Consider the following 24,575-nt stretch of genomic DNA (forward strand, 5'->3'; position numbering starts at 1 on the left):
TGAGTAGCGGCCATAGCCGAGTGCCCCAACCCAGGATGGTTCTAGAGGCACGTGGCCAGGCCCTGCTCCTGCTCCTGCTCCTGTTCCAGGGTTAGTTTCACAGTGAAGGCAGAGGGAGATAGTGGAATTGCCCCAGCAAGAGGCACCCTGAGGCACAGACCCGGTGCTCAGAGGGGCCGGGAGAGAGGCCCATGCCCCATCCAGGTCTGCACCTGGTGGTCGCAGAGCCGTCTGGAAAGAACAGATTCTGATGGCAGACTTTCTGATTCAGCCTGGGGCTGAGCCTGCCTGGATGGAGCCTGGGGACCTCTTCCTTGGGGTGGGCCAGTGATCTGGGGAGCCCCTGGGACGACTGGTACCTCTGCCCTCCTGTCCTCTGGCCCTGCTGTCCCCAGAGCCATGGCCTGCCTGGGAGTTGGGCTGTCAGGTTTCCTGCTGATACGCAGCCCTGGCTTGTGGTAGGACGGTTTCGCACCACAGCCTGCTGGCGCCCTCTGCCGGGGCTTTCAGGGAAGAAACCATGCCATGTGTCCACCTGGTGAGCAGTGGCAGCAGGCTGGGCCGCTCCCGTCCCGGGGACAGTTCCCTTCAGGTCCTGGAACTGCACTTGGATGAAAGTGGTGTGTGGTGTGGCAGGAAGGTAGATCCACCCTGTACACGTGCCCGCTGCTATCTGAGAAGCAGCTGCCATGCGCCAGGCCAGCCAAAGCCAGGTGGCAGTGGGCAGCACACAAGGGCTGAGCCTGGCCTTGACCTCTGAGATTAGAAGAGTGTGTTTGACTCCACCCAGTGCGACCTGGTGCAGCCTTGGGCTCCCCGGGTCTGGTCCTCTTCTGTCCTTCCCGTGTGTGGGGCTGGAGAGGGTAGAAGGCTGGGAGTTGGAATTTCGTGTTTAGTGAGGAAAAGTGCAGCTGTGGCTTCCGTTCATCCACGCCTCTGTTTCTCCCCATGAAGATGCCCTTCCTGCCAATGGAGGCTTGTGCCGCCGGGAGTCCCAGGGCTCCGTATCCTCCACAGGGAGCCTGGACCTGGTGAGTGGCCACCCCTCCTTGTCCCAGAGGCCAGCCCAGCATTGGTCTCCTCACATGGGCGCAGCAGCGGTGTGCACACATGGCTCAGCCTGGGCCCCCCAGGAGCGCGGAGCTTCGGGGTGCGGGGGTGCTGCTTGGGGACCCAAATCAGCCTGTTTTAGTTCTGAAACCCTTTGGTTCTGACTTGGTTAAACTCCCACCCAGAGCAAACGGAATGCTCGGAAGGCAGCTGATTTGTCCTGCTGTCACTGTCTGGACGTCCCCTCACTCCACCGTCCCATGGTTGGCACCCCAACCTGCAGCCACATGCTGCCTGCTCTGTGTCCTGCCACTCCCGCCCACGTGGGCAGGAGCTTTGTGGGGTGGCCCCATGGGCACTCGGGTGTGGTCAGTGTGGTTGCTCTGTCCTGTGCTTTAGAAGTGCCGAGTGGCAGTGAGTGTGGGTTTTTCTTCTGCTAAGCAGCAAGAGTGGGGAGAGCTTCAGGGCTTGCCGCGCCCTCGCCAGCTGCCGCCGTTTGATGGCCCCAAGCCCAGTGGATTGGTGCAAGGAAACCTTGTCCTTGCGCTGTGCCCGGGGTCAGTGGGCTGTCTTGGTGGTCCTGCCTGTCCTGTCTGCCCTTGGGTGGCTGTGGCTGGGCCAGGCGTCTGCATCCTGCACACCTGCCTAGTTCTGTTCCCACAGTGGTCTCAGGGACCAGGAGCCAGCAAGCACAGAGGCCCTGGAGGCCTAGGTTGGCTAGCGGCGTGGCCCCATCAGCTCGGGTTCCAGTGCAGGGACAGAACCCGGCCCTCAGGGAGCCTCACGTGTATAGGGAAGGGAGTAGCTGGGGCCTTCTCAGCGGTCTCCACCCTGCCGGTGTTTCCTAGACATCTGCAGGGCCCTGCTGGCAGAGGGGACCTACACCTAATGGCGGGACCCAGGAGGACAGTCCGCTTGGCTTTGGCGCTTGTCCTCGTGGGTTGGAGACTCCCCACATGGCCTCTGCCTGCAGGATGGTGACCCTGCTCCCACAAGGGCTGTGCCCCACATGCCCATGGTTCAGAGTGCCCACTGCCCTCCGGTGAGGCCAGCTCGCTGTGAAGTGTCAGTGGGCCCCGGGGCTTGAGCTTGCGAGGAGCTGCAGGGGCACAGGCAGGTGTTGTGATAGAGCCAGGCTGGCTGCCTCTTCCCCAGGAGGCGTCCGCGCCCTGTGACACCACGGCTGCCTGTCTCCCTGCCCGCAGCCAGAGGCCTGCAGGACCCTGGTGCCCGAGAGGGACAAGGCTGTCAAGCACTGCTGCATCCACCTTCCAGACGGGACATCCTGCGTGGTGGCCGTCAGGTCGGGCTTCTCCATCAAAGAGATCCTGTCTGGCCTCTGCGAACGGCACGGCATCAACGGGGCAGCAGTGGACCTCTTCCTGGTGGGCGGGGACAAGGTATGGGCCCTCGGAGGAGTGCAGCCTCACACCTGTTGGTGCCACGCTGCCCTCCTGGGCTGCCTCAGGGGCCAGGTCTCGGAGGGGGGTCTCGGATGGGGCGGTGCTACTGGGTGCGGGCCGAGCTGGCCCTGGGCTGGTGTCTGGAGACGCGCGGCACTCTCCTGCATGGCTATTTTTGAAGCTGCTCTTTGGCTCTGCACAGCTGTTTGCCACTGCAACGGTTCTGCACCTCGGGGCCTGTCCGCCTATTCTAACCCGTCTCTGTTCCCAAGCCCCTAGTGCTGCAGCAGGACAGCAGCATCCTGGCATCCAGGGACCTGCGTCTGGAGAAGCGCACTTTGTTTCGGTGAGAGAACCTCGCACTCCGGGCCCTTCCTAGACCGGTCCTCTTTGTGGCCTCTGCACCTCCCCAGGGAATGAGGTTGTCGGTGACTCCCCGGTACCTGGCGGAGGGTTGGGGGTCAGACAAGAGTGTCTCCTCCTGCCCCAGAGCAGCCACCTCCCCTTAAGACCACAGCGGGAAGGGGGACACCTGGCTGTGGCCAGGCTGCCTGCCGCTCTGCCCATAGTTGTCTCCAGGTCCATGTCCCCTGCTCTGCCAAGCTCCACTACTAGCCAGCTGGGCACCGCTCCGGGGCAGGAGCTCACACCTGCGGCAGGGTGGGCTGCATGTGCGTCTGTGCTCTGTCCTGGGGTCTCTGGACGCCTCAGATGTGGGGTCTCTGGATGTGTTCACGCCCCCAGGCTGGACCTTGTTCCGATCAACCGCTCCGTGGGGCTCAAGGCCAAGCCCACCAAACCTGTCACGGAGGTGCTGCGGCCGGTTGTGGCTAAGTACGGCCTGGACCTGGGCCGCCTCCTGGTGAGGCTGGTGAGTGGCAGCCACTGTGCGCGAGTGGCGGGGCGGTCGTTGTTCCGAGGAGCAGGAAGTATGGCCACCAGTCTGTACCTGGGTCGTTCTGGTTCTGCTCCAGAGAATCTGGAGGGGAAGCAGCCAGCTCACCCCGGCTGTGGGTGTGCCCGGCCTTAGCCGCCCAGCCTCCCCTCCCTTCAGTCCCAGAAATGCCCCAAGCAGCTTCTGCAGGCTGGCAGGGCTGCTCCCTCCAGAATGAGGGGATGAGGCCAGCACAGGCAGGGCCCAGTCTGTCCCATGGACACTGAGGCTGGCAGCTGGGCTGCGTGGACTGGGGCACAGTGGTTTGGGGCTCCGCGTCTGCCCAACACCGCCTTCATTGCCTTTTGGGGGCTGTTTCTGAGTATTTCTAGTGTGCTCAGTCTCTCTGAGCCTGGCCTCAGAGTTGCCTAGCAGCTTTGCTGAGAACAAGAGGAACCTTCTCCCTCTTGTTCAGCCATTCGCAGACCCCAGTCCCAGGATGACCTGAGGCTGCTTCCCTGCCGCAGGCCCCATCACATCCGAACTCTGCAGGGCTCCTGGGTGCCCCTCTCCTGCGCTCTGCCGAGAGCAGAAGCAATTGCTTGGACCCATGCCTCAGTTTCCCTGTTTGTACAACAAAAAGCAGAAGGGCTGGCTGGGGGTCAGGGCCCATTGGCCAGTGAATGGCAGCTCTCAGGGAAGACCCTGCCCTTCCGCAGGGAGCAGCCTGCACCGTCCTCCAGTGGGCAGTACACTGTGGCCCAGTCCCTCCCCTGTTGGCGGTCTGCCCTCCATAGGGACCAGGAGTTTGAATGCCTACCGCACGCTGGGGTCTCTTCTGCTCAGTGGCTGCTGTCATGAATAGTGAGGTTCTCTAGCAGAGGGTGGCTCGGGTCCACCCACTCACCCCAGTTGCTCGGGCACCCTGTGGCGCCGGTGTTCAGGGACCTGGCGAGGTCAGCTGGCACCAAGATCACAGCGGCGTTCATAGCCGACTGAGTGTGGAGTCACACCTGTGTGCAGATGGCCCACCTGTGGTGCCAAGAGTCCCTTTGCCCACCTCGAGTCACGAGTGGAAAGGTCGGAGGGCCGTGGGCCAACCATCCAGAAAGCTCCCGTCTGGCAATGTCCTCAGCATATCATCTCTGCCCTAGAGTGGAGAGAAGGATCCCCTGGACCTTGGTGCTCCAATATCGAGCCTTGACGGACAGCGTGTCGTCCTAGAGGAGAGGGACCCTACCAGAGGCAGAGGTGAGTGGACGGCGTGTCACTGGGCACGGGCAGTGCTGTCTCATTAATACCGTGGGCGTCTGCAGGGGCCTGGACCCCTCACATGCCTTGGACCCTTCATGGGGTGTGTCTCCTGCTGGGTGGGCCTGCCCCTGTCATGGAAGAGTGCTTGGGTGCCCTTCTCAGCTGTGGGAAGGTGATAGCTTCAGCTGAACAATGCATGGAGGCGCCCTCTTCCTGGGGACCTGAGTCACTACAGGACCAGGGCCACTGCTGGTTCTTCATTTGCTGATAGGGCCCGGAGCTGTCCCTTTGGGGAAGTGGGCCTTGAGCACAGTGGTGGGCATGGGGTGCTGGGTGTGGCTGCTCTGCTGCCCTCGGCTTGGCGACTCGGTGACTCAGCCCTTTACCGCCTGGTGCATTGCTGTGACAGCCCTGTCCTTGGGTGCTGGGTGCCCACTCAGCCCTGCTCCTCCCCAGCACCTCAGGAACCTGTGCCCCTCTTCAGAGTATTGGCACAGGGTCCTCGAGTGGCACTGCGTCCACACAGGGCAAGTCTTGTTTCTGGCTGCTGCCAGATGCAGCCCAATGGACTGTCCAGGTGGAGGGACCAGGTCCAGGGCCTGGCAGGCTTGGCCCCGAGTGCCTGCAGGCAGATGAGTCCTGGGCGGAGCTGTGGTGGGTGCACACAGGGAGCCCGTGCTGTGCAGGGAGCAGCACCGAAACCCTGGGTGGTGGGGGGTGGGGAAGGGCTCATTAGGGTCGGTGCCCCAGGACTCGCGAGGTCTCCCCTTCCCACAGAACACGCAGGCCAGTGGCCGTGGAGGTGAGTTCTCACCACTGCTCCTACAGAACACGCAGCTAGCTGATGGAGCAGCCGCCGTGCCCCTGTGCCTCCGTGGGCGTGGGCGTGGGCAGGGCCCATGGTGAGCCTCAGCTGTGGGCTGTGCACCCACCCAGCGTTAGGCAGGGCAACACCCGGGGCCCTGCACAGCTCTGCCTCAGGCACAGTGCCGGGAGTGCCTCAGGTCGCAGCTCACCCCGTTGTGTTCGGCACCCACAGATAAGCAGAAGGGCACCCCGGCCAAACCCAGCACAGCCTCCAGCTCCGGTGCCAGAAACCACTCAGCTATGGTAATCCCCTCACGCCTGTCCCTGTCCCTGTCTGCCCTGGTCCTGTTCGTCCCGCCCTGCCTGCTCTGCCCCGGGGTGGCCGTCCTCGGTCCTGTGTCGCTGCAGTTGGTTTTCTCGGTGCGTGCCAGTCCCGCGTTCGCGTCCTGTGTCTGTGGGGCCTCTGTCTGACTGATGTGTGGAGTGCTGTCCTGTGTCAGAATGCGAGTAGAGCTGTGGCTTTCCTTCTGATGCAGGGAGAGGAAAGAACACTAGGCAAGTCTAATTCTATTAAAATAAAAGGAGAAAACGGAAAAAATGCTAGGGATCCCCGGCTTTCAAAGAGAGAAGAATCTATTGCAAAGATTGGGAAAAAAAAATATCAGAAAATTAATTTGGACGAAGCAGAGGGTATGTGTACTTTTTAAAACTTCCACATTTTTCAGTAAAAGCACTACCAGTTTCCACTCTGCCCTGTCCACAGCTGGCAGCTGCGGTCCCTGCCACTCTGAGGCTCCTGGTACAGCTTTGCCAAAACCCTGTCTGGCCCAAGACCAGGCCCCCACACAGCCTGGAGACCCCAGGGACCCGGAGCCAGCCTCACTTCCGCCCACAGCCCGACCCCTGACATGAGCTGGCCCAGTGTGTGGGCAGACATTAGCTACAGGGTGCCCACTTCAGAAGGTCCCACCAGGCAGAGAGGGAAGGTGGGCCCCAGGCTGGCAGGGCTGGGCTGTGCCTAGGAGGCCGTAGGGCACCAGAGCCTGAGAAGAGGAGGGCCCACAGTGGGCCTGTTTTTCTGGCAAGAACTCGTGACAAAGACAGGGACAGGGACTGAACGGGAGTCCGCGTGGGTGGCTGCTGCTCACCGGCCGAACCACAGTTCAGGGAGCCCTGCCAGACAGAGGGCTTGTCCACCAGCAGGAGTAGGGCGTGCCCTGGACACGCGTGTTTCTGAGGACCCCTGGAATCAGGGTTTTAGACTCTGGGTGGTTCCGTTTCATTGGAGAAGAAGCTGGGCTCAGAGGCCTCTGCTCGAAGGGGGAACTTGAGCGACCGTGACAGGCCCAGGCCAAGGAAGAGAAGGGCGCTGCAGACCCGGGGTGAACGGGCTGTATGCGGGCCTCCAGGGCCTGGTGGGGGCCTGGTCTCTGCCCCAGGGGGACAACAGAGGTAGGCGGACGTGCCCCGGGCAGAGGTGGGTCTGAGTCTGGTGCCAGCACCCTTGCCTGGCTGTCTCTCTGGCCTGGTCCTCAGAGGAGCCCGCACTCAGGTGCAAAGGGATGAGGTGGCCACAAAGGCCCCGGACCCGGCAGCACTCTGCCGGGCACCATGCCCCTCACCTGTGGATGGGGGCTTTGAGCTTCCACGCCTGGACTTTGCAGAGTGGCTGAGGGCATTGTGGAGCTGGTGTTTCCCACACAGGGTCGGGTCGGCTGTGCAGGAACGGGGTGGGGGCTGGGGTGCAGCACAGCTTGGCGCGGTGATGCCAGGCAGGCGCTCCCTGGGCGAGTGTCCTGCTGTGCTGGGCGTTGTGTGACTGAAATGTGGGATGTGTCGGTTTTCTTCCAACAGAGTTTTTTGAGCTCATTTCCAAAGCTCAGAGCAACAGAGCAGATGACCAACGTGGGCTGCTAAGCAAGGAGGACCTGGTGTTGCCCGAGTTCCTCCGCTTACCTCCCGGCTCCATGGAACTTGCCCTCTGTAGCCCAGGCTCTACCCAGGGCCCTAGCAAGAGAACTGAACCCACAGGCCACGGCCGGGAGAAGGTGGCCCTGACCAGTGACAGCCCAGCCACCAGCCCTGGCTCAGCCCAGAGCCCCAGCTCGGAGCACAGTCCTCCGGGGCCTCCTGGGGCCACCCCCCCTGGGCAGAAGGTGCAGGCGGGCATCACGCAGGTCTGGAGGAGGCAGTCTCGGGAAGTCGAGGCCGGGGGCATCCAGACGGAGGACGAGTCGGGGGCCGACCTGACCCTGGTGGGGGAGGGGGACATCAGCAGCCCCAACAGCACGTTGCTGCCGCCGCCCCCCAGTCCCCAAGATGCACTGGGGCCTCCGAGACCAGGTACCGCCGGGTTCTGACCCTGTACCCCTGCCCTGCCCAGCACCCACGGTGCGGGCACTTGGTGTTCAGGGAGGACACAGCGTGGTGAGCAGCTCCACCAGCGCTCTCTGGGGGCACTGCCTCCTCTGGTGTGTGACGGCCTTGGTGCCTCCACGGGAGGAGGGCTGGATGGCAGCTGGGGCTCCCCTGGAGTGGGTCCCTGAGGTTCTTGGTGTGGAGCAGCCCCTGCAGTGCCCGGGACCCAGGAGGTGGGGCTCAAGGACACCCGAGTGTGGCCGGGCTTTCTGTGGGTGTGGGTGTTCTCCTAAACCTGCACAGCTGGCATCTTTAGTGTTTCAGTCTCAAGGTAGCAAAAACAGTGTTTGTCTTGAGCAAGCCAGCCCAGCCCTGCAGCCTGCGGAGGACCGTGGTCCCAATGCGACCACCCCGCGCGTGCCCACCACGGCCTGGGCCCTGGGCAGGCACCACCACCTCAGGGTACCCACTTCCCTTAGCACAGCTGGCGGTGGGGTGGAGCGGTGACATTCAGCGTGTGTGGCGGTGGACAGCAGAGTCCCAGCATCCAGCCTGGACGGGAGGGTTGGCAGCTGGCACGAGGCTGGGCTGCCCCCGGGGAGGCGAGCGCCTTTCCGCACAGGCTCCTTCCGGCGTGGGGGGCGCACGCACCCGGTGTCAGGCTGTGACCGGGCCCCTGCCTCTGGGGTGTGAGGCTCAGGATGGGTCCTGGGACCTCAGAGGGCTGGGCAGCTGCTCTGATGCGTGTTCCCTGTATCTGTACACCCCGGGCACTTTCGCAGGCACGGCCACGGGCAGCGGGTGGCCACTGTGGTGGCCTGGTTGCCACGCTGTCCTCCGCGCCTGTGCAGCTGCCTGTGTGTGGTTTCTACCTGTGTCTTCCGTCTGTTCTTCCAACAGTAATAAACTCTCGTCTCTCACTGGACTGCTTCAAACTCTTCTCTTCTTCATTTGAAAATGTGTTTCTCCTTTAGAAAACTACAGTTCCACTTTCTTTAATCTAGGGAAAGTCGTATACACTTTGAGTTTACCTAAATATACTGGCTTTGAACAATAACCCATTCACTCCACCGGCTTCTCAGGCCCTTGCGTGTGAGCCAAGTGCAGCTGGGTGCCAGGGAGCCGGTGGCCAACTCTGCCCCCGTCCAGTCCCTGTCCTGGCCCCCAGGAGCGGTTGGAACGCGGCTCGGCCGGGCTCCTCTGCCCCAAGCACGGAGGCCCTGGCTCTCCTCGCCTGGCCCTTCTTTCGCAGCACCGGAGCCGGGAGCCCATGGCTGCCTGCGTGTCCCTCGGCCAGCAGCAGAGCTGCCCACAGGCGCGGAGCCCCCTGCTCACCCTCGGCCTCGTGGCAGCTGCACCGGGGGTGAGCAGACCATGCGGTGACCCGGGGCAGCCTCCCTGCTGCGGCCTGACGAAGTGGCGCTGGTACAAAGGCCGTCCCGAGCAGGCGATGGCTCCTCAGCCTGTGCCCTGCGGGCTTCCCGGAGGCGCTGGCCCCTCAGTGAGTGCTTGAGGCTCCTGTGTGCTGCGGGCGCCCGTCTGGCTGTCTGTCCGGCAGTCTGTTTGGCCGTCTGTCAGCACCCTGGCGGTGGCGACTCTCTCTGAACACTGACTCCCGCTCTGGGGCAGCACCCCTCTCAGCCCCTCTCAGCTGCTCCCCGACTCTCGTGGCTGCCCTGAAACACTTCCCAGTGACGCAGTGGCCACCGCTGCCGTCGTCCCGGGTGAGAAACACCACGGAGATGGCCGGGTCCGCTACGTGGGAGCCGCCTGGCTGTGAGGCCGAGACTCCTCGTGGGGCCCGGACACGGGGCACCTCCCACCGGCTCACGACTGCTCCAGGTGGCTCTTGAGAAAAAAGCTGGGCCAGAGCCCTTCCCAAGAGCCCAGGTTTCAGTGCTGTGTGGGCGTCTCTGTGGTGTGTGTTTGTATCTTGGCATAAACATCCAAGTCACCTGTGGTAGGGAAAGCCCCAAGTGTGGCCCGGCCTGTGGACTGTGGCCTTGGGCAGCTGAGGTCTTCAGCCCTGGCTGGAAGTGCTCTTCTGGATGGCACAGAGGACAGAGGCGCCCCAGGGCCCGGGAGCTGGAACCTTCATCCCCAGGACGGTGTCCTCCGTGGGCAGTCCCAGCCTTTGGTTTCCACTGACCATCTTGGGACTGAGGGCCACCTGTGTGAGTCCCTATGCCCTTGTGGCCTGGCCCCGGGGCCTGTAGCCGGCTCATCTCCTCCAGAGGTGGGGTGCTGCCCTCGGTGGCCCTGCCGGGCCCCACACTCGAGTGCCCAGGGGCATGGGTGTCTGCTGCCCTCCTCTCCCAGACCCCAGGCCCCTGGCAGAGCCGTCCTTAGCCCTCCGGGGCCTGGCTCACAAGGCCCCTGGAGGCCAGGTCGGGGCTCAGCTGAGAAGAGGCTGACGAGGCCTTGGCCAGGCTGAGGCTGAGCCCGGAGGCCTCCTGTCCCCATGTCCCACTGCCGGGGCCCCAGAGGGTGTGTCAGGTCCTGGAGTGGCTCTTGGGAGGCTGGCCCTCCTCATGGTTATCCCTGTGGATGTCTGGGATGAACCCCCCCTCTGTGCCCCCAACATATCCCACCTTCCCTCCCTCGTGTCCAGCTGGGTGGCCGGCCCCTCCCTGACCTGCTCCCAGCCCCTTGCCCCCCGGCCTGCCAGCGTGCCACCTTGTTCTGCGGTGCCCCTCACCTCCCTGGTCCCTGTCTGGCACACTGCCGCACTGGGTCATGGACCCTGCCACTGTTTGAGGCCCTTTGACCCAGCCCCGCCCCTTCCTGAGCTGGGCCCTGGGGAAGGCGGCCATGACCTCGGTGCCCAGGGAGCTGGGCTGGGGAGCTCCGGGCCTCTGTGGAAGGCTGGGGTGGGTGGTGGCAGGGCCCTGGCCTCCAGCTCTCTTGGGCTCCCCATGCGCAGGTGTCCTGGCCCCGCAGAGGGCAGGGCAGGGCAGGGTTAGGCCGTGCAGAGGCTGGAGCACAGGGAGGATTCAGGGAGAGGCTGCATCCCCGTATGCAGCAGGGCTGGAGTCCATGGACAGCCGTGCCCTGCAGGGCCAGGCCTGCACGTCCAGGGTTCCTGTGAGCCTGGGGCCTTGAGGACAGGCGAGGCACTGGGTGGGGCGGGGCCGGGGTGGCACCATGCTGACCCAGTCCAGCCCTGAGCAGAGTCTCCACAAGGGGCTGGGTGGCTGAAGGACCCAACCCGGGTGGTCCCACAGAGGATGGGTTGGTAGGGCACCGGGCACAGGGCTTGGGTGGTACAGTCATGCTGCTCCCATGCGCTCAAGCAAGACTGGCCAGGCAGGCAGGAGGTCCTGGGCCATGGCCCTGGTCCCTGTGATTTCCGTGGCCCCTGCAGAAGCTGCCCCATCCTCACACCGTCCTCACTGTCCCAAGTACTCCAGCTGTCTAGGGCTGAGGGGGCTGAGCCCCAGCGCTGTAAGACTGGGCAGGGCATCCTGAGAGGGTGATGGGCCAGGCCTCCCTCACTCCCTGGCCGTCTCCAGGCCTTGTCGCCATGGGGGACAGGGGAGGTCTGTCCATGAGGGATACCAACCTTGGCAGCTGGGTAAAGTGAGGCCGGAGATGGCAGCTGGGCCCCAGGCACCTTGGGGAGGGTTAGTGTCAAAGGGGCAGAGGTGGGGCTCCCTGAGGGAGAGGACCCCAGGCAGCTGGACAGGCGAAGGACCAGGACTGGGGGCACTGATGGTGCCTTGGAGAAATGAGGGTCACACGGGGTGGGAGGATGAGGTGCCAGGGCCTCAGCAGGTAGCCAGTCTGTCCCTGAGCTGCAGTGGGGTGCTGAGCTGGGTGAGGGGGGTTGCTGGAGGCTGCTGCACCCCAGTGCTTTTCCCTTCTGCTTTGAGCCGGAGCCCTGCTCTGTCCCTGGGTCATGCTGGGCAGGGCCCCAGCCCAGGAACAGCTACCCTGAGGCTGGAGAGACCCCCAAGACCAGGAGCTGCAGGGCTGGGAAAGGCTGTGGTGTGTGGCTCTGGCCTGGTCCTGTGTGGGGTCTCCCAGCACCCTGGCCACCTTGTGCTCGGCAATGCCAAGGTCTCTCTGGCCCAGGCCAGGGACCCCGGTACAGTTGGGGTGCCAGGACTGGGCCAGGGGTGACAGCTTCTCTCCTCCCTGTGACAGGAGGCGAGGTCCACAGCAGCCGAGGCCTCCCGGTCAACAGGATCTTCGACGTGGACCTTGTTGCTGGCGTGGCACCCGGCGTGTGGCCAGGCCCTGGGAGGCTGAGGCCATTTGGGGGCCAAGAGTCAGACCTTTCTGGCCAGAGCCTTGGGCCTGGCATCCCCACCCAGGCGCGGCCCAGTGCCCACCATGCCACCTTCGTCTGAAGCTGTCCTTCCCAGGCTGGCCTGGCCTGGCCTGGCCGTACCTCACTCAGACCCCAGTGGGGCCCCAATCGTTGCTCTCTGGAGGAGGTTTGTCAGCCACATCCTGTGAGCCATGGGGAGGATGGGTGACCTTATCCCCTGCCAGCCCTGCACTGCCCCTGGAACCTAGATGCCCCCCAATAAAGCTTTTGAGGACACTGCTGGGTCTCGTGCTGAGCGCCGGGACATGGGGTTGGCCCAGGAGGGGCTGTTGGCAGTGGTGCCCGCACCCAGGACCCCAGGTGTGCAGGAACAGAGGTGCCATCGGGCCCCCCAGCCCTGCTGGCTCCCAGCCTGACACAGGCCACATCCCACTCCTCTTGGGGACCTGCTGCGGTGCTTGGGCAAGGGCTGTCCTCCATGGGCATGGTGGTCCCCTCCACTGAGGCCGAGGGGACCTCTGTCCCTGTGCCCATGTCCCCTGCCCTCGGCTTCATCTGGAGGGCATCTGGAAGGCCTGGAGGGTGACAGCGGCCTGAGTGAAAGTCATTGGCAGAGCGGGCACAGTGTGGGCTGGCCCTGGGCAGAGCCTGGGTACAGCGAGTCAGGTTAGGGGCAGAGTCCGCCCAGGTGCGGGAGCCCATGGAGGGCACCGTTGGCCATCACCAGGCACAGTAGGGTCTGGCACCAAGAAGCGGCTCTGGGGCCAGCAAGGCCGCTGGACAGTTCTACCCTAGGTGTGGAGGACATCAGAATGGGGTACAGGAGACCAGCACCCCTGTGTATGGAGCCCGTACCAGCACCGTGAGCCCAGCACCACTGCCCCAGGACCACTGGGCCCCCAGCACCACTGTGTTTAGGACTCACTATGTCCAGCACCACTGTGCCCCCAGCATCACTGTGCCCAGCTGGGTACATGGTCCCCACCCTGGCAGAGGAGAGTGGAGGTCCAGAGAGTGAAGGTTCAGGTACCCAGCAAGACAGCTCCATGCTGAGCCCATGCCCAGGCCGCGCTGGGGTCTGAATCTCCCCCATTATGCCCATGGGCCTGCTGACAGCTGTGCCCCAGCCCCGCGTGGGGGGTGCTCCTCAGGTCACCCAGGCTAAGCAATGGATGCCCAAGGGTGGGCAGGGGAGGGAGAGGACGGCCAGGGTCCAGACCCCTGAGTTAGGATGGGGACATGGAGGCAGCAGCGGGTTCCATTCTGGGGCTGAGCACAAGCGCCCTCACCATACATACCCGGCTGGCTGTGGGGCGGGACGGTCAGGTGCTGACTCTGCACGGAGACAGAATGACAGACACACCAGGCCTGTGGCCAGGCAGGGACAGCACTGGGCGGGAGTGCAGGCCCTCACTGTCCCCATCAGCCTGGAAGAGGCTCCCAGTGGAGACAGGGCATGGTCAGATCCATTGTGCCCTGGCAGGCAGGGTGCGTGGCAGGGGCACTGGTGTGATGGGCTGCTGGGTTAATCATTGCCTTGTGGCCTTGACCCCCTGGCTGTCCCGCCTCTCGCTGCTCCGTGAGCCCTTCGGAGGAGCCATGGGGAGCTGGGCCTGGGTCCCACACCCCTGCCCCCCATCCGGGCTGTGCCCACTCCTGTTGCTTCTCCTGCTGCTGCCCTGGAGGGCTCAGCCCCAGGCTGACGAGGTGAGACTGCCCCACCTGCTCAGTGTGCCCAGTGGGTTCCTGGGATGGGAGTGGGGCCTGAACAGGGTGGCATGGAGGTGAGGGGGGTGCAGGCTGACCTGGTTGGGCCCCTCCTAGGGCTGTGGGTGTGGATGCCAGGGGCCCCAGTGGGTCTCGATGTTTGGAGAGGAGGTGGGGTCTCGTGAGCCCTCAACTACTTCCACCACCCCAGAATTGACCCAGGGACCAGCAGAGGACAGCCCCCCGCCCCCCAGGCCTCAGGATGTCCAGACGCAGGGCCCTGGGAGCCCGGGGCCTGAGTGTGCAGCTACCGTCCTGACTGATACCATGGCCCTCGGTCCTAGAACCACACGGAGGCCCCAGGACCCAATGCTACAGCCATCCCTGGAGGCCCCCTGATTCCTGTGACCTTGGTGACTCCCACGACCCCAACAAGGAGTGCTGCAGAGAAAGAGGGGCCCCAAAGTGGGGAGCACCCCAATCCAGCCAGGCTCGCCCCCTCCAACAGCAGCCTCGGGGGTCAGGGTGCGTAGGGTCTCAGGGTCAAGTGCATACCAGGTGGTCAGCCATGGGGTGCATGGGGGTAAGTGGGGTGCACAGGGAATGGGGAGCCTGACGGGCAGGCTGGTGTGAGTGGGAACCCCGACCTGCCACCCCTCCCGCCCACAGTGCTCACAGAGGCTGGGCAGCCCTGCAGGTTCCCGTTCCGCTACGGTGGGCGTATGCTACACACCTGCACCCTGGAGGGCAGCGCCCACAGGAAGTGGTGGGTCATGGGGCCACCCCAGCAGGTAGGCGGGGCAACTGGCGTGTTCCGTGGGTTGTGGCTAGGAACCCCGTACCCCTGCATCGCCCCCAGGTGTGCAACGACTCACAACTATGACCGGGACAGGGCCTGGGGCTACTGTGTGGAGACCACCCTGCCTCTGCAGGGCCCAGGTAGGTGAGGTGGGGACAGCCTGCAGAGGGAGGGTCTGGGAGTCAGGGTCACACTGCTGAGTGGGTGGAGCCCCTGGGAGACTGCTGGACTGGTGTGAGTGTCCCCCTGGAGTGGCAGAGGGCCAAGTTCATCCCACTGCCAGCTCTGGAGGGACCTGTCCTCCACCAGCCTGGTGGTAGCCAAGCCAGTGGCAGGGCCACAGCACCCTCTGGTGGTGCAGCCCAGCTCTGTAGCCACAGAGGCAGTTTGGGACAGGGCAGGTGTGGCTGCAGGGCACACAGGAGAATCCTGCTGCCTGGCAGTGTGGCTGTTGGCTTTCTAGGACACCGAGTGCAGGGATGTGGGCACAGCTGCCCGAGTGCCGGGTGGGAGCCCTGGAAGGAGGGGCCTGTCCCTCCCCTGGGCACGCGCACTCAGGGAGCTCGGGTGGGTGGCAGTTTGGGGTCCCAGTGGTGGCTCCTGCTGAGCCCTGAGGACTCCTGCCCTCTCCTGTCCCCAGCTGCCCCGGACCTCTGTGCCTCTGCCCCCTGCCTTAATGGGGGCATCTGCTCCAGCTCCCAGGACCCCACATCGTACCTCTGCACCTGCCCCCCAGCCTTCACAGGCGGGGACTGTGGCACTGGTGAGGGGCCTGGGGACCCTGAGGGTCACTGGGGAGGACAGTGGGCGGGGAGAGCTGCTGTTGCGGAGGGGCCCGGGGGCTGCGGGGAGCAGGGGTGAGGGCTCACTGCGTGACCCCCAGCGAAGTGCTTCGATGAGACCCGTCACGAGCACCTGGAGCCGGGTGACCGCTGGGCCCGTGTGCACCAGGGCCGCGTGGAGCAGTGTGACTGTGTGGGTGGCCAGGTGCGGTGCAAAGGCACCCGTCACACAGGTACGCAGTGCCGTGCCAGCTCGGGGTGCCTGGGCAGTGGGGGGTACCCTGGGCTCCCGGCAGAGCTGCTGAACCTCCCCAGCATGCCTGAACAGCCCGTGCCTGAACGGGGGCACCTGCCACCTCATCGTGGGCACCGGAACCAGCATCTGCGCCTGCCCTCCGGGCTATGCTGGGCGGCTTTGCAACATTGGTGAGCCACGTGGCTGCCTGGCCTTTGGGCTGCGGGAAGGCAGGCCCCGGGGCTTGGCCTCACCACTGGCCCCGTCCTGCCGCCTGCAGTGCCTTCTGAGCGCTGCTTCACGGGAAACGGCACTGAGTACCGCGGTGTGGCCAGCACGGCGGCTTCAGGACTGGGCTGCCTAGCTTGGAACTCTGACCTGCTCTACCAGGAGCTGCACGTGGACTCGGTGGGCACCGCTGCCCTGCTGGGCCTGGGACCACACGCCTTCTGCCGGTCAGCTCCCGCGGCCTATGTGGGGCTGGGCCCCTCCATCCCTGCGGCTGTGCCCATGGCTCCTCATCTCCCCAGGAACCCAGACGAGGATGAGAAGCCCTGGTGCTACGTGGTGAAGGACCACGCACTCTCCTGGGAGTACTGCCACCTGACAGCCTGCGGTAAGGCCTGGGGCACGGCTGGGCCAGGCGGAGGGGGCACTGGCGGTGCCTTAAGTTGGACTGGGCAGGTGGCCTCCAGGGGCCCGGGCTGTCGACAGGCCTCCCAGCAGCCCTGCGCAGCCCTGGTCTCCACGGCCGCGCCTTAGCGTTCTGCTCTTCACTTGCAGAACTGGAGCCTGAGGCTCCAAGGGGCCGTGTGCCAGCAAGGGCCGGGCACAGGAGAGGCCGGTGGGTGCAGACTGGGCCTTTGTGGGCCAGGAGTGACCTGGTGACCTGTGCCCCCAGAATCCCCGGCCAGAGTCCATCTGCCGTCCTCCGTGTTCCTGGCTGCGCGGCCCGAGGTGGCCCCAGCCCCACGCCCAACCTGTGGCAGGAGGCACAAGAAGAGGACTTTCCTGCGGCCGCGCATCGTCGGCGGCTCATCCTCACTGCCCGGCTCCCACCCCTGGCTGGCTGCCATCTACATCGGGGGAGGCTTCTGCTCGGGGAGCCTCATCCACACCTGCTGGGTGCTGTCTGCTGCCCACTGCTTCTTCCACAGGTGAGCGGGAGACCCGCCAGCATCCCCAGGGAGCACCAGCCTCCACCCAGCGTGGGCCGCGCCAGGGCTCGGTGACAGCCTGCAAGGGAGCCCCCCGCCCCATCTGTGCACAGCTGGGGAAACTGAGGCCAGCCCATTCGGCAGGGATTGAGGGTCCCCCACCTCCTGCCCGGAGGCCGCAGCCCTGAGACTCAGGCCGGCGGGGTGGGCAGCCGGACACACTCCCAGCCCCACGCCCCACCCAGGAGGGGACGGTCTGGGCTGCTCCACACTCTCAGTGCCCTGCTCTGGATCCGTCCCTGCTGGGCTCAGGTCTTGCCCTGCAGAGGGAAACTGAGGCACAGATGGGGGCAGAGGGGCTGCCCACGGGCCCGGCTCTGCCCCGCAAGAGTGAGGGGTTGTTTGCGGGGTGGCCACAGCTGGGGTACGGACGGCTGACCGGGGCTGGAGGAGAGGCTGGGCCCGGGCTCCCGCCAGCCCGCCTGCAGCCCCCCCAGGGCCAGCGTCTCGGTGGTGCTGGGCCAGCACTTCTTCAACCGCACCACGGAGGTGACGCAGACGTTCGCCATCGAGAGATACGTCCCCTACCCGCTGTACTCCGTGTTCAACCCCAGCGACCACGACCTGGGTGAGCGGGGGATCCGAGGGAGAGGAGGAAGTCGGGCGCAGCCTGCACCCACCCAGTCTGACCCCCGACCCCGCCCCAGTCCTGATCCGGCTGAAGAAGAAGGGCGACCGCTGTGCTGTGCGCTCCCAGTTCGTGCAGCCCATCTGCCTGCCTGAGCCTGGCAGCTCCTTCCCCGCAGGGCACAAGTGCCAGATCGCAGGCTGGGGCCACGTGGACGAGCGTGAGTGGGGTGGCCCCGGGGGAGAGGTGCCCGGTCCTTGGACCCTGCCCTGAGAGCGCCCTGTCCCCAGAGGCGAGTGGCCACGCCAGCTCCCTGCGCGAGGCACTGGTCCCCATCGTGGCCGACCACAAGTGCAGCAGCCCGGAGGTGTACGGCGCGGACGTCAGCCCCAACATGCTCTGTGCCGGCTACTTCGACTGCAAGTCCGATGCCTGCCAGGTGGGGCCAGGCCTGCTGTGCCAGGGGTGTGGGGGGGTCCTCCAGCGCCCCAGCAAGGTACCCAGATGGAAGGCCACACACACAAAGCCCATGTCCCGCCTCTGGCAGGGCCCGGGGCAGCCCCACCCCGGCCACAGCTGGGCCTGGACTCCTGTCCATCCAGTGCTCAGCTGTTCCAGGCTGCATAGCCCATGGCGACAGAGGAGAATCTGAGTCTCAGAGAGGTCAAATCTCTCCTCCAAGGCACAGCTCAGAGGGGCAGAGTGGGCGGGGTGGGGCCCTGCTGGCCGGGGCATCACGGAGGCTGTGTGGAGGAGGGGCATGCACTGAGAGAGGCAGGGCTTTTGTGGTGGCGAGGAAGTAAGTCGGGTAGGACAGCCAGTGCTGGGCTGCAGCATGCCCTGTGGCCCCTGTGGGGCACACTGCTGGCCCAGGGACGTGCTGTGGTCGTGGGGGGAGAGCAGGCAGGGTGCAGGCCAGGGCGTAGGGTCAAGGCCCTGGGCACTTGATGTCGCTATATGAGTCCCCTATCCCCAGGCTCAGTGTACAACTGGGGCTGGGCATGGGTGGCCCTGAGCCTTGTCTCTGCCCAGGGGGACTCTGGTGGGCCCCTGGCCTGCGAGAAGAATGGGGTGGCCTACCTGTACGGCATCATCAGCTGGGGCGATGGCTGCGGGCGTCTCAATAAGCCGGGTGTCTACACCCGCGTGGCCAACTACGTGGACTGGATCACTGACCGGATACGACCTGCCAAGCGGCCGGTACCCCCATCCTAGGCTCTGGGCAGCTGTGCCTTGCCTTCTCACCCCTGCCTGCCTCCAGGACAATAAAGATGGTTCCAAACCTGGCTGCACTGCCATCTGCTGCCTCCCAGGCCATCTCAGCCTGACCTTGTTAGACGATGACCTGCAGAGGATCAGGCAGAAGCCAGGGGCCAGGCCCCCTAGTGCCCCCAGGCAGGGAGTGCAGGGTCCACACCCTGGGCTGTGCCAGTCCAGCCCCTCTGCCAAATCACATGAGAAATGTCAGACCTGGAGGAAGATGGGCATCTGGGAACCCCGGTTTGTTCAGCACCAAGGGGGCAGCCTGTCCTGGGACGACTATTCTAAAGGGGCTGGAATGGGGTGTCAGGACTATGGCGGCACTGGGGGGGCTGTGCTGAGCCCCACTGGGCACTGAGGAGGTGGCCGTGACCGTGGGAGGAGCTGGATCTGTCCGAGGGTCCCTGGTGTACAATGGCTGGATGTGGAGCACAGGCAGGGCAGGCAGCCCCGCGTGTCCAGTGTGGGAGCTGCAGGGTAGGGAGGGCGCAGTGGTTCTGGGGGCAGCCCCGACAGGTGCCACCTCTGCAGGGCCCACGCTGGTGGCGTGGCTCGTGCTGCACCCCAAGCTGCTTTGATCTCTGTGGCATCTACGCCCCTGCCCCCCAGCCTTGCCTCCCAGGCACTGGCTCAGTGACCCTAGTGCCCAGATGCTGGGGCTCCCTCCCTCCAGAGACCCTGCCTCTGGCCCACCAGGGTGTCTCCACGCCCCCTCTGCCCGTGTGCCGAGTTGCTGCTCTGGCCCAGCTCCTGCAGCCCGGTCCTCTGTGTGGGAGGTGCTGGGAGGCCTGCGGTGACCACAGCCTTCCTGGACACCCTTGTCAGCAGCAGGGTCCATGTACCACAGCTGGCTGCAGAGGGGAGCCGGGCACAGGTAGAGGCTGGGCTGGGCAGTGCTGCACCCATAAGCCAGGCCCTTCCCACACCCCCAGTGCTGCAGTGTGGGGGCCTGGGGGAGACCCTCAGGGAAGCCCCCATCCTGCCACATGCTGGTCACAGCCTGGCCGGCCCCTGGGGCAGAGGGTCAGACTGTCCCCCGTGCCCACCGTGTGTGCCCTCTGGTACCCCTCCCTCTGGGGCTGCAATGCCCCTCCCAGCCGCTAGGGGGCGCCGCCCCTTTGGTCATCCAGCTGGGATGTCCCAGTCCAGCTGGGACTCTGGGGCTGTCCCTGGCTCCCAACCGCAGCGCCTTTCCTGCCAGCTTCTCTGGCTGGCCCTGCTGCGTGGCCACTGGGTGCCTGGCAGACAAGGCTCGTTTGTTTTTGTTTAGGATCTTGTGTTTCGGCTTCAGTCTGGCCTGTGATCTCTTTTATTTGAACACTGCCAAGGCTCACACCACACGCTCAGGGGACTTCCTCCTGTCATCGCGTTCTGAGGAGCATCTGCCAAGCATGGAATGAGCAGCTTTTTAGAAGTTGTGTTGAGCTCCCCGATGGGTCCCCTAGGCTAGTGTCTTCTTTACAGAACGGTCCTGGGTACTCACGTGAATGGTCTTAGGACTGATTGGGAACTTTACTTCTTCTTGAGTTACTTAGATGAAGTTATTATTTTATGAATTTGTGAAATTTTTCACGTTTACTGGAATAATGTCGTTTATGGGCACCTTAGTTCATTTTCTGTTATTATAACAAATTACCAGAGGTCAGGTAATTTATAAGAAATGGAAGTTATGGCTGTTGTGATCTGTCGACTTGGCTGGATTAAGAGCCCAGTGGGGCCAGTGGAGCACACCCCTGGGTGTGTCTGGGTGCTCATGGGGTGTGGCCTTGGGCTGTGGGTTTAGTCCCTGTCCCTTCCTGTCTGTTCCCCTGCTCTGCTCCCCATCCCTGTGAACTAAGCCTCTCGCTCCACCACAGTCCTTTTGTCACAATGCCCTGCCTTGGACGGCTGACCCTGTGACCTAAATTGCACCTCCCCTCCTTTAAGCGGAGGGTTTCAGCTCTTGCGTCCTAGCGATAGGACTGTGGTTAGTAGAGATTTGTTCAACTCACAGGTGGGGCCCACACAAAGGTGCCAGCCCCTTCTGGGCATCTGCTGAGGCTTTGTGCTGCACCTAAGACTGGTGCAGGGCTCCCACAGAGCCTAGGGCAGCTGCCCACCCAGGTCTCTCCCCCGCTGAAAGCTACCAATGCCACCTGGAGCCCTCACATGACCACAGCTGGTCTCCCGGGAGCCCCGTCTCCAGAGGTACTAACATGAGTCCCTGAGCCCGGATGCTTGGGGGACGCATCTGCCCATGGTGATGGCGTTGGTCTGGCTTTGCTGAGTGCCTGGGTGGCCTTTCAGTCACCACCAACCCAACTCGGAGTGAGAAGGTTATTCCAGCTCATGGCTTGGGAGGTCTCGGCTTGTGCTCCGTTGGCAGCTTGCTTTTGGCCTGTGGTTAGGCAGAAGTGGGGTAGGGAGTGCATGGCCAGGAAGAGAGAGGGCAGGGAGAGAGGGAAAACTCTGGGAGGCTGAAACAGGAGGGCGAGCTCCAGCCCAGCCTGGGTAGTTTAGTGAGTTAGTGAGACCCTGTTCTTGGGAGCAGTTCTCCATAATTTTAAAATAAAAAGCATGGGAGATTTTTTCCTCCAGGTGATGTTCCTTTGGCACACTTTTTTGTTGGATCTTACTGTTTTGGTGTCCAGCAACCTCCCACCTCGGGAGGCTGGGTATCTCACTAAAGATGTGGAGTCCTGGAGAAGGTTCCTTCCTGTTCTGGATCTTTCTATTGCTGTTGTTGGCCAACTTGGAGGGCCAGGGCCAAAATATCGGTGGTCTTCTCAGCCCAGTTACCTCTCCAGTTCCGGTCTCTAAACTTTGGTTGTTGAACCCCCAGAAGAGTAGAGCAACGACATTAATGTTGTAAGAGAAGTAGTGAACTGTTATAATTCTGCCTGGATATTAAGCATTTTGAGCAGACGATAAGAAAGATTTCTGTGGATGTTAAGCATTTTGGAATAAAAATATAGTTAGGAGACTGTTATCATTGAGGTTGTTGAACCCAGAAGAGTAGAGCAACGACATTAATGTTGTAAGAGAAGTAGTGAACTGTTATAATTCTGCCTGGATATTAAGCATTTTGAGCAGACGATAAGAAAGATTTCTGTGGATGTTAAGCATTTTGGAATAAAAATATAGTTAGGAGACTGTTATCATTGCCAGTCATGGTTGTTCTAGTGGTTGAAACCCTATAAAAAGTTAACAGAAAAAGGCTTTAAATCAAGGACATAACATTTTAGCATGACAATCGTGTTGTCATCTTTGTAACACACGAGTGGATATCTTAGTATACAAGAGCCATTGTTAAACATACAATTCTACATACCCTGTCTCAAAATAAAAAATTAAAAGGGCTGGGTATGTAGCTCAATGCAAAGGCCCAGGGTTCAATCCCCAGTCCCGCAAAGAGACAGGAGTGGGGGTGGCTACGGCCCATTGCCCCTCAAAGGCCCTGCCCTAGGACTAAGGACCTCCCATTAGCCCCGCCCAAGGCTCCACCCCCACTAGCGCCCTGTGCTGGCGACACAGTGGAACATCAGGAAGACTACAGAAGCCTGCTGTGCCCCAGTGCGGGCGGCTGGTGTGCGTGACCACCATGTGGCGCCTGCCTCTGCTCCGGAAGCCCCTCCTCGCTGTGTGACAGGAGGACGTGGTGTCCTCTGAGGGGACACGGTCCTGTCAGACTGGGCCACGCCCTGACTCAGGCCCCCTCTGTCACCTCTCGGAGGTCATGGTTGCTCTGTGGGCGCTGCTGGGCTGCAACCCCTTGTCCTGCCCAGTGGCTGGTAGAAAGGTTGGGTGGGCGGGTGCAGGGCATTCATTGGCCGGGCCCACGGGTGGTGGCCTCCCTTCTGTGTACCACTCTTGCCTTACCGCGGGGCACTGGGAAAGTGAATGGCCACGGGCAGCCAGGTTTTCTGCTCAGCTCACTGAGCCACCTGGTGCCCCACAAGCTCTGGTCCTCCCTGGGTGTGCAACACTGGTCATTTTGAAACACAGCTGGGTGTATTGGTGCACGCCTGTAGTCCCAGCACTTGGGAGGCTGAGGCAGGGGGATCTCTGTGGTTCCAGGCCAACTTGCACTCTATAGTGAGACCACAGTGAGACCAAAAAACTGAATATTTGAGACTGTGGCATTAGCTCATTTGGAGCTCAAGGTAACAATGGGCTGGAGGAGGAAGCTGAGAAGAGCTGCATGACCATGAGAGCGGTATCTGGCGGAAGTCCCTGTGGAGCTGTGGCCAGGGGCAGCATCCCGCGGCTGCGGGGCCGGGCTGGCGTGCAGGACAGTGCCGTGCTGTGGGTGCAGGCAGCGTGCAGGTGCCCTGCCCAAGCTGCGGGGCCGGGCTGGCGTGCAGGACAGGGCCGTGCTGTGGGTGCAGGCAGCGTGCAGGTGCCCTGCCCAGCAGTGACCGCCTCCTGCTACCCTCCGCCCCACGGACCCGCTGTCCCTTCCCTGTTCCTGGAGAGGCCCAGCCTCCTTCCTGTCAGCTCGTTCTTGCTTCTGTGCATGGAGTGTGTGGCTGTTGACAACCAGGAATCCTGGCTGTAATGCTGGGAAACTGAGGCACAGAGTGGAGCAGGAGCCAGTCCGGGGTCGCCGCAGGACCAGCCCGCTTGCTTCCTCGAAGGTGGCTGTGCCTGCCATCCTCAGCCCTGTGGCTGCAGAGCTGTCCGGCCAGAGGGAGCAGGGAGGGAGCCGCCTGTCTCTACCACGTCCCCATTTCCGGACCAGTGCGGGAGCAGGTGCAGTGCCGGGCGTGGCCGAAGCCTGGGAATGCACAGGGCCCTGCCCCTCCCTGGGGGGACCAGCGAGTGCCAGGCGCTCGGGGCGGTGGGTGTGTCCATGGCGACAGCCCCTAGGCCACCCACTCCCAGTGGCTGTCGTGGGCCTCTGAGGCAGCAACTGTCAGGCATGGATGGCAGGGGACACAAGGGCATCTTCCTGTGCCCACTGTTCTCCTGCTCCCACCGGGACAGCATCAGAATTGACTGGCTGCTCCGGTGTGAGCAAGGGGATTGGCCCTGGCCCTGAGTCTATGCCTCTCTGAGCCTCCACTTCTCCTCTGTGTGGGGCAGATGGAGCCCAGAGGGGTCTGCAGGGTGGAAGGGGGCCTCGAGTGCATGCTCCTGGTAGGGTGCGGCTGGCCCTAACCACTGCCTCTGACGGGCTCAGAGGTGGCACCTGTCCAGGAACTGTCTGTCCTGGGTGCACACTGCCCCACCTCCACCGCTGTCCCCAGCTCAGGGGTTCTGAGGTCCTGGGTCCTAGTCTTCAGATGGGAGGCATCTGTAGTGTAGACCTGTCAGGCTCCCAAAAGCACTTGAGCTCCTCTGGGGCACTGGACAGGGCTACAAGGTGAGGGACAGGAGATCTGGAGCTCAGAGGGGCCGCCCAGAGCTGGCTCTGCTGGGGCTTTGGCAGGGGGCAACAGCATCTCAGTGCCATTGTGCTAGACGAGTGGGCACCAGCCTTGAGCAAGGCGGACTCCCGGTCGGGGCCTGAGGGAGACCAGGCATGGAGACCTGGGGCACCAGGTGGTACATGGGTCCCCGTCCTGTGCCATGTACACCAAAGTCCGCAGGGCAGAATCCAGGTAAGTGGAGCAGGAGTCGGGGACAGGCAGGTCATCAGTGCACTCTGGTGCTGCCCCTGTCTGGGAGTGGTGGCCTCCGGGCAGTGGAGGAGGCCTGGCCACCGGGGCAGTCCTGGGCCAGGGCTGCCTGTGGTCACACTGACCCGGGGCACGGGGGAGGGGCAGGCACCAGAGGGAGAAGCCAGGGAGGTTGAGCAGAGACTGGAAAATTGTCCCCACGCGTGTCAGCGTCGCTCCCCCCTTGGTAGCGGCTTCTTTGCATGTGGAGAAGGCCGGCCCCCCCCAGGTCTGGGTGGTCCGACTGTGGCACTCAGGTGGAGTCAGGTGGCCGCCTCGGGGGCTGCCAGGAGGGACAGTGGGGGCGGAGGCCAGGGGTGGGGAGCTGCCCCCGCCACCTTCAGGAGAC

At 63.5% G+C, this 24,575-nt stretch overlaps 2 protein-coding genes across 2 annotated transcripts in view; both read left to right on the forward strand.

Annotated features, from left to right (window-relative positions):
- The window catches only part of Rgs12 (regulator of G protein signaling 12), a 78,927-nt gene extending 65,941 nt beyond the window's left edge, over positions 1-12,986 (forward strand). The window contains 9 exon segments of the mRNA XM_033758927.1: positions 955-1,031; positions 2,256-2,450; positions 2,726-2,799; positions 3,198-3,324; positions 4,482-4,578; positions 5,621-5,691; positions 5,925-6,078; positions 7,243-7,731; positions 11,893-12,986. Coding sequence (XP_033614818.1) covers positions 955-1,031; positions 2,256-2,450; positions 2,726-2,799; positions 3,198-3,324; positions 4,482-4,578; positions 5,621-5,691; positions 5,925-6,078; positions 7,243-7,731; positions 11,893-12,098 — 1,490 coding nt within the window. The 3' untranslated portion in view covers positions 12,099-12,986.
- Positions 12,987-13,148: 162 nt separating this feature from the next.
- On the forward strand, positions 13,149-18,623 carry Hgfac (HGF activator). Its single transcript, XM_010641768.3, has 14 exons — positions 13,149-13,726; positions 14,071-14,251; positions 14,396-14,492; positions 14,586-14,665; positions 15,166-15,288; positions 15,409-15,540; positions 15,623-15,733; positions 15,823-15,997; positions 16,073-16,158; positions 16,444-16,699; positions 17,188-17,327; positions 17,407-17,547; positions 17,618-17,766; positions 18,360-18,623. Exons 1-14 carry the CDS (start codon positions 13,259-13,261, stop codon positions 18,540-18,542), a joined length of 2,322 nt encoding a protein of 773 aa, XP_010640070.1. The 5' UTR covers positions 13,149-13,258; the 3' UTR covers positions 18,543-18,623.
- The last annotated feature ends 5,952 nt before the right edge of the window (positions 18,624-24,575 follow it).

Source organism: Fukomys damarensis, unplaced genomic scaffold (genome assembly GCF_012274545.1).
Source record: "Fukomys damarensis isolate Sample0158 unplaced genomic scaffold, DMR_v1.0_HiC HiC_scaffold_35, whole genome shotgun sequence".
NCBI classification, from domain to species: Eukaryota; Metazoa; Chordata; class Mammalia; order Rodentia; family Bathyergidae; genus Fukomys; species Fukomys damarensis.

Coding starts and splice junctions, on each gene's coding strand:
- Hgfac (XM_010641768.3), top strand. CDS start 13,259: ATGGAGGCAGCAGCGGGTTCCATTCTGGGGCTGAGCACAAGCGCCCTC. Junction 15,289..15,408: donor AGGCGGGGACTGTGGCACTG/GTGAGGGGCCTG, acceptor CGTGACCCCCAG/CGAAGTGCTTCGATGAGACC. Junction 16,700..17,187: donor GCCCACTGCTTCTTCCACAG/GTGAGCGGGAGA, acceptor GCCCGCCTGCAG/CCCCCCCAGGGCCAGCGTCT.